This window comes from Ictalurus punctatus, chromosome 28 (genome assembly GCF_001660625.3).
Source record: "Ictalurus punctatus breed USDA103 chromosome 28, Coco_2.0, whole genome shotgun sequence".
NCBI classification, from domain to species: domain Eukaryota; kingdom Metazoa; phylum Chordata; class Actinopteri; order Siluriformes; family Ictaluridae; genus Ictalurus; species Ictalurus punctatus.
The window spans coordinates 12,473,458-12,485,957 of record NC_030443.2 but is presented as its reverse complement, the minus strand read 5'-3'; the positions used below and the strand labels follow the sequence as shown (position 1 = coordinate 12,485,957).

The following is a 12,500-nucleotide window of genomic DNA, read 5'->3' as shown; positions in this document are numbered from 1 at the left end:
TCATCATCTTCACTGTCACATCATCATTAAAAAACAAATCATAAAATCACATACCACTTGGCTGTCACAGGATGGTCGTCCACGTAAGCTCACGCCAAGAACCACTCTATAAAGTTATGTATAAATATATAAAAACAGGATTATAATTAACAGCCATTTGTGCATGTATTTGCAATGGTTGCTTACCGTTTCTTTAATTCGGGAGCTAATATTAGTAAGCATTCAAAAATGCTCTGAAATTCATTATAGCACTTCTAAAATTGAAGTAAAGGTGAATTTCATATGGGGTACACTGATAACGATAACAGACATGGTGTACAGGCTATTTATTGTACCATATATCAATTTTTGGAAAATCATTTCATTAGTGAAAAAATTCAGTAGTGAACAAATACAAAATAAGCAGGTAGACACAAACACAAAGCAGCTCCTGCTTGTATTTAGTGTCACTCTAGAAGTATAATATAAAGTGTTGTGGTTTTTGATGTGCTGAGAATGAAAAATACAATATGACTTCAAAGTTTTATGATGAATGTTTTGACTAACAGACCTTACAGAGTGTTTGACATTTCTACAGCTCAAGAAGAAACGAGAAACCAAGACCTATTTGCCAGAGGCATGGATTGCTATCTCAGTGAGCTCAAAGCCATCTCTGCTGCACTTTATGTGTGACGTGATCTTTGAAGAAAGTGAATAACTTTATCTAGTAGAACTGTAACATATACAAATGGAACATGGCAATAACCATCAACATCAGTGAGAACAAAACCGCAGTGCTTCAAGGAAAGGCTAGCTATGACACACAATCCTTCCTGATCAAAAGCAGTTGTGTCATAGCAGTAGACAGTAGTGGGCAGATTGTGATCATGAATGCTCCAACTCAGCCAGCTGGGTATCGAAAGATCTGAAAGATCTTTACCTCTCAGCCTAACTGGCCTTAGACTGAGCGTTGGATTAGAAAGTACATGTTTGTCTAGGGACCACCGTTCTCGGTTTTTCCCCCAACATCTCTGAACAATGATCCAATCCAAAATCGAACCTCCGATTACTTGAACAAACAAAAGTCAGCATATGCTTAAGTGTGGGTGTGGAGCGCACGCCTGCACTAGCTTCTGCCATGTATGTGTTTAGGCTCTGATCACCTCTTGTTCAGCCGCAAATGTTTGATTTCCTGTCATATTTTTAATATGACTCATGTTTATCACTCAAATCTATTTACACAACAAACGTCTTATTTCCAAGTTGGGGACTATTTCCCATATCTTCTCAGAGGAAAACCGCTACCCAACAGTTCCAGTCAAGTCGGAAGTCACTGAACGACAGGTCTTATCCTTCTTAAACTTTGATGATGTCAACGTGCTGCAATTTCCACTCTACCATTACGCTGACAAGCACGGTCTTCCGTGCTTCCCCTTTAAATTATGTAAACAAACATTAAAGCTGTGAAGGCCATGGAGCCACCCAGTCGTTTGTATGGGTTAAAGATTCATCAAAGGGAAGTCACCTCGCAATCATCCATGTTGGATCTGATAACATGATCTCACAGGGATTTTTATATCGGTACACTATGAATTCCACTCCATAATACTGACATTTTATTTTAACTGCAACTCATCTTACTTTCTGGCAAACTATACATATTTCCCATTCTATCTTATACTGAGCGCTACACTTTTATGCATGTTGTATGTTGAATTTAAATCTAGGTCAGAACTAGCCAATTGCATTTGGTCATACTGGACACATGAGTTAAAGACTTATATGCATCTTGTATGCGTCTTGTATGTATAGTTTTATGGGACTTTATGGAACACTTGACTTCTCAGGTCAATATCAGTGATTCAAGATTCATTTATGAGAAATTATCACATTTAAGATAAATGTGGATGAGGTGGATGAGGCGGCTCATGGATGAGGTGACTAATTTGTTTAGACTTGAACCAACCACCAGCACCACATAGTCCCTTTGGGATGCAGAATCCATTCACAGACAACATTAAAAATCTTCCTACGTGTCACAGTAGCAGGGTTTCACAAGAAGCTGAGAGAGACAGGAAAGACTCTGCTCAGTTTCCACTCGGTGCTCTCCATTATCGAAATGGAAAACTAGTACAAACTGGGGCAGGGTATGAGAGATTAATATCAGCGAGTGTCAGCATACTCATTCTCTGACACACAACATGAGACAGGTAATAAGAGCAAGTTACATTAAACTTGAACTGTGAAACAACAATTGCAACAATTAGTCATATAGGGCTCTTCTGGGACATCAACACACTGCTAAAATGTGGTTGACTCCATGTTTACTAAACCCACACTTTAAACACAAGGTCTTCATGTCTCAATTCAAAGAGCACCCATTTTACACCAGTGATCGTAAAGGTGAACTCCACCCTGAAACACATTAAATGGGTTTATATTGAAAGGTTTCTGACGTGCTAGCGATTCTGGTGCTCATTTCTTGATTGTTGCTGTACTTTCATTATTTCGGTGAGAAGATCGTGGTTGTGTGACACTCTGACGTCACCGGAGAATATTGCTAGTGCAGTTACAAAGGTGTTTAATAGGAAAGAAAATTAAAATCATATCAAACATTCGTGCAACAGTCATGTTTTATTGTTAGTTCCCACACTCACCATTTTCCAGTGACGTTCAAGGTCACAATAATGAAAAGTCCAATGGAGAATCAGTACATACCATAAACACTGGACCCACAGCGCCAGAATTCAATGCAGCTATATGATGCGGCAGCATTAATTGAGTCAAGGTAGAGACTCTGCTCGGCTGCTTAGCGCTCTATGAGACGATTAGAGTGATGGCACTGACAGTGTGTGTGTTAGCATAGAAGTTGAAGCTTTGAAAGCTGGTCTGTTTGAGCAGAGTGTATAGATGAGGAGGTGAATGAGCTGGACAGAGTAAAGCACCGCTACATCACTCTGAAGTAGCGATGATGCAAGGACTAAATTCCACTAGTGCTACAATCAGCAGGAAGTCAAACAGCATTGTGGGTAATGTAAGAACAAGCTGGAAATAGACCATTATGTCGATGAATGACGTCTAAACTAATACGTAAACTTCCGTCATATAATTCATTTTGGTCATTCTAAACTTTACCATGCAAGCCATTCTAGGTGGACTTTTCCTTTAAGAAATAAACAGCCTCCTCATACAGGAATGCGCTAACCACGATGCTAGTTAGAACATTAGTTACATGGAAATCCAATATATTTGGCTGAGGGCAAAAATTCTGGCTGGGAAATTACTGCACTCAGCTCAGGAGGCATTCATGCTCTTGCCTGTTCCACTGCACGGTGATTCATGGAAAATACTCAAGCAGCTGCTTGATCACTAATCACTCCTACAGTGGTGTAATGCTACTCATGAGTTATGAAATGTTTCACATTTCATAACATTTTACATTAAGATTCCCTTAACTAACTTCAAAAGAGACGGGGGAAAAACAGAGAGGCTGGTGATGGAAAGATTGTTTATACCTGTTTATAGGAACTAACTTGGTGTGAATAGGCATATGAATGTATGTGTGATTGTGTGCCCTGCAATGGATTGACACCCTGTCCAGGACGCACCCCACCTTGTGCCCGATGCTCCCTGGGATAGGCTCCAGGTTTCCCCGTGACCCTGAAAAGGAGTAAGCGGTATAGAAGATGGACGGATGGAGGAATGAACTTGTCTTGCGGATGTTCCTTAACATTAAATGTAACTATAAACAGTTCAAATGTGTGACGGGTCATTCCGAAATAAATGAAATAATTGTACTACCTGTGGTATAAGCGGAATAACACACTTCAGACCTTGTTGTGATACGAAAATGTATATGAAAATAATATAGTTCGAGTCGGGCCGTATTGCACCAACATGAATAATTTTTGTCTAAAAGCACGATCTGCTGCGTGTTATTCCTTACTTATGCCACACTGCAGCCGAATTCTTGAATCAGATTGGTCAGAGGGTGTGCGTTATTTCGTACAACAGCATGGCTCGGACAGTAATTCCGACTGTAACACGAATGATAGGTTAATATTAAAGCGCTCGTTATAATACATCATTGTTTCTATAGTAAGAGATCATACATGGGTACGAGTATGGTGTAAGCTCCACATGGTCTAAGACTAAAAATAAACGTGTGAAAAAAAACATTGTTTAACTATGTGAAACCTACAGTCATTGATGTGATGACGTTTTTATTAGGAGATATAAATTTAACGTTTATGGATGGAGCATCGGTCGTAAGTGCATCACAATGGTCTAAATGACGCTTTCCAATTTCTAGATAAAATGACAAGCGGGGTTTTTTTTAGAGAGACTGAGAGAAAAAAAAAAAGAGTGAGAGTGTGAGAAAGAGAGGGAAAAAAGAGAGCGAGAGCGAGAGAGAGACTGGTGGGGAAATGCAATCATAGCTGTAATGTATGTGAAAACAAGAATTAACTTGTATCTTAGACGTGCACAACATTAACGGTTACTATAAATGGAAAAGTATGTGATGCACCATTCATGAATAAATGAAACGCTGTAATCGTTGGTAAATCGCCGTGGTAGTGCGGGCTGAAGCGTGTTATTCCACTTACGTCATGCGAAAATAACGCAACTTAAGCATACTCCTACAATGTTTATTCAGTTCATGATGAAACAAATACAGAGCACATTTTTAAAAAAAGCTGATAACTATCTGATCTTGAGCCTCCAATTTATTGGGGTCTCTACTACGTTATTAATGTTAAACAAATGAGCAACTCGGTGTGGTCTTATAATGCATTAGTGTTTACCACAGAACTGGAAATTGTGACTGAAATGTCAGTCTTTAATTCTGTGAAGAACTGGTGTCCAATTCCTAGTGCATTCAAATCTCCTGCCCTGTGTTCCCGGGACACGGTCCAGATCCACTGGAACTCTGATCGGGATGAAGAGCTTACTGAAGATGAATGAATGAATGAACGAACGAACTACTCAGTGGTTAGACGTCATAAAAATTTGTGTTAAAATGCATTCTGTATATAATTCTATAACTCTACTGATGATTCTCAAGCTGTAAATTTCAACTGGACTTTAAAAGATGGTACTTTACGATCAAGCTCTAACATGGTGTGGATTAAGAAGAGGATGCAAATGTAATACCTAAATACAAAACATAGCCCTTATTTGCTTAATAATCAAAACATTACCAGGATATTGATTTTGGGCTAGAAATGACACACAACAATAATTTCTATTTGGTATTGTAATATTTTTTCTAGTATTGAGTATTGTTTTTGGGGGTGGGGAATCATGGCATCAAGTCAATAACCGTATGATAAACCGTATGATGAATTCAATGGTGTAAGATGGGAGTAAACTACAGACACAAACTTTCAATCTGACCTAATACAGTTGTGTGTGTAAGTATTTGGGCAGTGACACAAACTTCATAATTTTGCCTCTGTACACCACCACAATGGATTTGAAATGAAGCAATCAAGATGTGACTGAAGTGGAGACTTTTGGCTTTTCAAGGGGTTTAACAAAAAGTATTGCATTAATTGTTTAGGAATTACAGCCTTTTTTTAAAAACAAAAAAGCAACACCGATTCCGTTTATTTTCACAGGCACAAAAGTAATTGGACAACTGACTGAAACAGGTTCATGGCCAGGTGTGGCCTGTTCCCTCATTAATCCATGGCAGATTAAGGAGATAAAAGGTCTGGAGTTGATTCCAAGTGTTGAATTTGCATTTGATAGCTGTTCATGGGAACTGCTCGATACTCGGTCCAAAGGTGTGTCGATGTAAGTGAAAAAGGCCATCATTAAGCTGAAAAAACAAAACAGACCTACCAGAGAGAGAGCAGAAACTTTAGGAATGGCCAAATCGACAATTTGGCACGTTGTTAAAAAGAAGGAATGCACTGATGTGCTCAACAACACAAAAAAGGCCTGGAAGACCACAGAAGATAACTAAAGTAGTTGGTCACAGAATTCTTTACTTGGTAAAACAAACAAACAAAAACATGGGGTCCAGATTTCAGGCACTGATTTGCATCCAAGAATTAAAAATCATCCTTATCATTATGATTGTTAGTTTGTCCAAATACGCTCGAGTCTGTGAAAATGGCTGCGATTCCTAAATGGTTAACGCAGTACTTTGGTTAAAAGCCTTGGATTAAAGCTGAAAGTCTACACTTCATTTCAAATCCACTGTGATTGTGCACAGAAGCAAAATTATGGAAATTGCGTTCAAATACTTATGGACTTGACTGTATGTCACTGCCTGGGACGTTACAGAAACAACTAACAGTGGATCTGACTCAGCATACTTCACATGAAGCCAATTTTAGATCAATAAAATGTGTATATTATTTAGTATCATTTCCAGATGGATGAATTCATTTTGAACAACTGACTTTCTTCTTCATCCCCATTCTAGAAATCACGATGCTCTCAACTGAGATGCTCATAAACGTAATGCAAGTGTTGATGTAAAGGCAAAGGGACATGTCTTAACCTGCCTAAACATGACTCAACATGATGAGTACAACTAGTACCACAAAGGTCACGAGTACAGGCACAGAGGAGGCAAAAGTAACGGTCCCACTCAATATAAACTGAAGACGACTGATGACTAACATACAATGCACTGTTGCGGGCAGATACAGGTGTTTTATTATGATTCACATTCTGCTTTCAGGTAACTTCAGTCACCTACACTTTCATTCTGGAAGAAAAGAATGTGGTGTTAGGTGATTTTCTGCTGAAATAGGTAACACAAGCTGCATCTTTTCCACTTCAGTTGTTACTTTATAATCCAAAATGACTCTCACTGTGCAAGTTCATTTACCACTTCCTAATCCAGGATGAGATTCACAGTTAATTGCGAAATTAAGAGCAATGTAAGAAGCCAAGTGTAATTGCCTGCATGTAGGAGAGGGTCATGAATAAAATACAGATAATTACAAAGTCCCTTAAGAGTGACGAGTACTAGAGCAGAGAAAATACCAAGCTGAGCTAGCTGACCACTACAACATTAGACAACAGTTTATCATGGGAATCAAAGTGGTGACAAATCATCTTTTACCATCATTCGTTTGTGTATAAATATTTGATATTGCTAATATGATATCTGCCTCACAGCTTTCCACACTCTCGCTTACGAATGACGATACGACATTGTGGCTTTCTGTTGCACACCACAGTGTCTATATCACAACACATACAGAATCACATCACCATCCAGCCAGCGAGAAATATTTATGATTTACCTGCTATATGCTCATAACCTGTTTATACACAACAACCATTAACGAAGACACCCATTCATTTTGCTTGCAATATACTGGTAGGTTACGTAAGGACTACTCATATTTTGAGGTGATGGAGCTGCATAATGGTGGTGTAAAGTAAGTTTTGCTCAACATTGCAGAGAAAGGGATGCTTGAATGCCTTACTAGAATTACGGATTAACCACAATGCAGAAATTAAAACAAATATAAAAAATGAATAAGTCTCATACGTCAGCCATCTTATAAGGTGGTGCACTGATAGTTATGAAAGACACACCTTTTGTGATTGGCTTCAAAGAATATTTCACAACGTTATCAGGATATCGGATTTACCAAACTCACGAAGGCTGTTAGTCACAGAAAAAATGATCACTGGGATAAAATACAACAAATATTTCTCACGAAGAAACTTAAGACAAAACCAATCAGCTTATTTGTGCACAGAATGCACCCCCTCTTCCTCAGTGTGGTTTTTTTGGGTTGCTGACACACACACACACACACACATAGATAGATCATAAGATATACAGGACAGTGAATGGCATGCATCTAAGCAGAATCAAAAAAGAATTGGATAGATAAAGGGGCCTCAGAAGGCAGCATATTCTGTGCAAACATTTGATTTAGACATGCCTATTTGCCATTCCTCCTCCGAACACACCCTTAGCAGACAGGCAGCATTACTTATGTTTCAGGCACACTGTACAATCTTCCTTTGTGCACATGCTGAGTCACAGCCACCTGCCAGTTCTCCCCGATCATTCAAGGGCTACCAAGTGAGCAGGATGAAGGCCAACACGTGCTTCCTCTGAGACATGTGAATCCAGCCAGTGTCTTTTTGACCTGCTGCGTCACAGGGCAGCATAACCCGCATGCTATAGGAAGGTGCTATCTACCCTGTTCCACATACATGAGCTCACAACCGGTGTCGCTGTGATCGACAGGGGAGGGAGAGCACTGACAATTTTTCTCCCTTGACTCCAAACAAGCAGGTGGCTGTGGAATTCAAACTCGTAAGCGCTCATCTCCATTTCTAACTTACTGATGGCTGATGAGATGAAAGTGTTGCACCAAGTAACAGAGACTCATGGGAGAACACGCACACACAAAGACAATGGAAATCAAAAGATTATGTGCGTGATTCCATGGGCCATTCAGTTCCCAGGGTAACATCTAAGCAATATAAAGGCCTCTATCACATTGGCTTAAGTTAATTTTCATAAGTCCACCATCAGGAGAACATTGAAGAACAATGGTGTGCATGGCAGGGTTGCAAGGAGAATGCCACAGCTTTATAAATAAGAACATTGCTGCCTGTCTGCAGTTTGCTAAAGGTCACGTGGACTAGCCAGAAGGCCACTGGAAAAATGTTTTGTGGATGGATGAGACCACAATAGAGCTTATTGGGTTAAATGAGAAGTGTTATGTTTGGAGAAAGGAAAACATTTCATTCCAGCATAAAGAACTTTATCCCATCTGTGAAACATGGTGGTGGTAGTATCATGGTTTGGGCTTGTTTTGCTGCATCTGGGCCAGGACGACTCGCCATCATTGATGGAACAATGAATTCTGAATTATACCAGCAAATACTAAAATAAAAGCGTCATTACCATGAACTGAATCCCAAGAAAAAGTGGGTCATGCAGCAAGAATATGACCCTAAACATACAAGCTTTTCTTCCAAAGAATGGTTAAAGAAGAACAAAGTTAATGTTTTGGAACGGCCAAGTCAAATTCCTGACCTCAATACAATAGAAATGTTGTGGAAGGACGTGAAGCAAGCAGTTCATGTGCAACATCCCAGAGTTGAAGATGTTCTGTACTGAGGAATGGGCTAAAAGTCCTCCATGCTTACTGGAAACGCTTAGCTGCAGTTATTGCTGCACAAGGGGGGCACACCAGATACTAAAAGCAAAGTTTCACTTTTTTCACATTTGCCACTCACAGATGTGTAATACTGTATCATTTTCCTGAATAAATAAAATGTATATGTTTATGTTATAATATGTTTGTCTAATTCTCTAAACTGGGTTCTCTTTATCTACTTTTAGGACAAATCTGATGACGTTTTAAAAGTCATATTTACGTACAAATGTAGAAGGGTTCACAAACTTTCAAGCACCACTGTATATGCATGCTTCGGGTAAATAACTAAACATATTAAAAGAACCAACAAACCTAAGTCTTTAATGACCACATGCCATTGGCATCGATCCTAATAATGCTCATACAATCCCATAAAAATCACCCCTGTTACAAAGTGTGAAATGCAGCCATCGTCGGCAAAGAAATCGTGTAAAAATGAGACATTGTTGCCTGCGATAGGTTAACACATTTTTTTTTTTTAATGTTTAAAAGCTGAAAAAAATTACAACGGCTAAATGTATTCAATCAATCAATTGTGAACCCAAACGTGTGACTGCATGCATGGTACAGTGATCACCATACACAGTCAAATTGGTCAAAAATGTTTTTTATTGAAATCATTTACAGAGTTAGTTGTGTGGTTGGTTGAATGGTCTGCACTTTAACACAAAGCCTAAGACCAGATAAAGTTAGCCATCCTTTCTCTGGTCACGATGAGATGGTCTGAAATCTACTGTTTGAATGTGTGTGTGTGTGATATATATATAATATATATATATATATATATATATGGCATCTCCCCCAGCGTATACAATAGCAGCATCTTTATTTACAACATGATTTCTCTGTACAACATGTATTTACAATATGACCACACCCCAGGTGTGGGGGAGAACCTGAATTTGAGAAGAGAGCTATTGAATGTAGCAGAAGATGCGAGATGGGACATGTACACACTGCTCAGTGCTTCAGTTAAAAGCTGCCTAAATAAAACAGTTCACTTGTGCTGTGATGACAGTGATTTATTTATTTTTTTTAAACCCCACACACACACACACACACACATACACACATTCACATCACTCACCTACTATTTATAGCTCTGGCTCAGGTTATTTCCTCATTCATTTAATTGACTTAATAAAATCCCTTTGAATTTTTCGTTTTTGGCGTTCTTCCCATCAACCAGTCAGTTTGCTAACTACAAATATGTTTATTTCATCACTTGCTCATTCACTCATTCAGCCTGGCTTTCCTTGGCCAGACAGTCTGACTCATGACAACACATTTTCCATGCGAGTGCTTCCACCTATATGATTCGAAACCCATTTCTAATTAGTCAAATCTAGACTTTCAGTGATTAACAGTAGGAAACTGAGGTGTCACTCATAAAAAATAAAAAATAAAAAAATCCCATCAAGCTGCAGACAAATGTACAGTACAACAGAGAATCTAATGTTCTGTAAAAATACTCACTGGCCAGCCATGAGGTTCACTCATAGGACTCTGGGGTGAACAAAATAACATTTTATATTAAAATCTTTTTTTAAATGCCGGTAGTACCACAGAGAAGCAGTTGCTGAACATGTAGTGCATGTTCCGAGAGATTAGCGGGTAAGTGCGTGGTGTCCAGCAGCGCTTTTAGCTCGTGATTAAATACTGCCCTCTACAGGCACGCCTGTGAAATTGCAGTGATGGGGACTGATTCAAAACTAATTCGATTCAACTAAAAACAGCGCTTGTATATTCAACATTCTCCTTTCAGAACTAATCTGTGATTAAGAGCATAAATACTGTTATACAAATCAGCATTACTCTGTGATTTTATTTCATTATTATTAGTAAAATTCCTATAATGTAGGCAATGTACATATAAGGACATGTCCCTATTTCAGTAACTGCATGTGTTTCTATTCCATCCCATAAGGCAGCGCCCCAGCCTGAACATCACTACATGGATGGAAATGGATGCCTGAGTACCATTATCAGTGTTAACACGTGGCGTTTGTACCCGGCGACCACATGGCACAACACTCAATGTCTCCTCCTCCTTTGTGCAATTCGTTTCTTTTCTTTAGGTCTACGTTTGTGTGCGTAGCTTTTCAGCAAAATCTAAAGCATCAGTGCATGTCTGGTCACACAACAACTTGGTTAAAGTTAAACAAAAATGTTCAGAGTGCCGGGTGCCACAGTCACACCCTGTAAAACCTGGCTGAGCTGCTGAGACTGTGTGATGGAGGCGGTCTCGCTTTCCAAATCCTCCATTGTGCATTTCTTCACACGTATGTCAACACTTCCTGTAAAACCAGAAGCATCAAAGCATGTCCTTTTGTCTCAACCATAAGCTGAACGTTAAACAAATAAAACTCTTTGTTATGGCAGTGTAATCCAGACTTAACTCAAATTTACTACGCTAATTAGAAAATGCAAATTCCTACACATATTTATGATTTCATTTCCAACGTGGGTGTGCATGATTTTGTAACCGAAATTCAATTGCTAAACATGTCAATTGCCAAATGTCAGAGCTTTCTGCCTTATTGCAAATGGGGGCTCTTCGTATTTCAATTTCACTTCATCTTTACACTGAATCGTTCTGCAACAGATTTTGATTTAATGCTTATATAGCTGATGCACACTCACAAAGAGAAATACAATTCCAAATACAGGATTGTATCACAATTTTCTAATTAGCATCGCAAACTGATTAGTTGATATTATGCTACCATAATTCACTGATGGTCACGTCATGGCATGTATAAACTCCCCGTGCTGTTGAGGGTGAGCTGCCCATTGGAGGCTGCCTCACACGCCTCATCGTCCAACAGGCCTGAGGCATCTGCATTGGTCAGGCTGTCGTGATAGCTGTTGAAGCTGATGTTGTCCTCCTTCAGCTCGATCGTCCAAAAGGGTGCGTTGATCTTGCGGTTCTGGTACTGGCGGTAGGTGTAGATGCCGCCTGCTGCACCCAGCAATGCCAGGATCAGCGTAATGATGACGGCCAGCACGATTACATTGAACTGAGCCCAGGAGACTTCAGGGGAAGATGTGCCGTTGGCAGTGGGGCTGGTCAGGCCGGAGAGGAGCGCCGTGGACGAGGTGGGGAGCTGATCAGTTACATTAGGGCTGGGGGTCATAGTGGAAGAGTACACCGGTGTAGTAGGCACTGAGGAGAGAGAGACACACATATGTACTTGTAGAACACCTTTTTATGGATTTAAGATGCAATCCTCTTGTATATACGTATAAGCATGCTCAGCCAGCTTCATTTTAAGCTTGGCATTTTGTTAACGTGAACATGCAAGCTATACAGAGAAAGAACAATAGAATGAAAGACAGATGGTGAATAAATTAAGCTTTTTAATC

The 12,500-nt window shown here is 39.5% G+C and overlaps 1 protein-coding gene across 1 annotated transcript in view; it reads right to left on the bottom strand.

The window, feature by feature from the left end:
• Nucleotides 1–9,720: 9,720 nt before the first annotated feature.
• si:dkey-220k22.1 (multiple epidermal growth factor-like domains protein 9) overlaps nt 9,721–12,500 on the bottom strand; it is a 103,486-nt gene continuing 100,706 nt past the window's right edge. Inside the window, exon 6 of the mRNA XM_017460420.3 lies at nt 9,721–12,300. Within this exon, the coding sequence (XP_017315909.1) occupies nt 11,882–12,300 (419 nt within the window). The 3' untranslated portion in view covers nt 9,721–11,881. The remainder of the gene's footprint in view (nt 12,301–12,500) is intronic.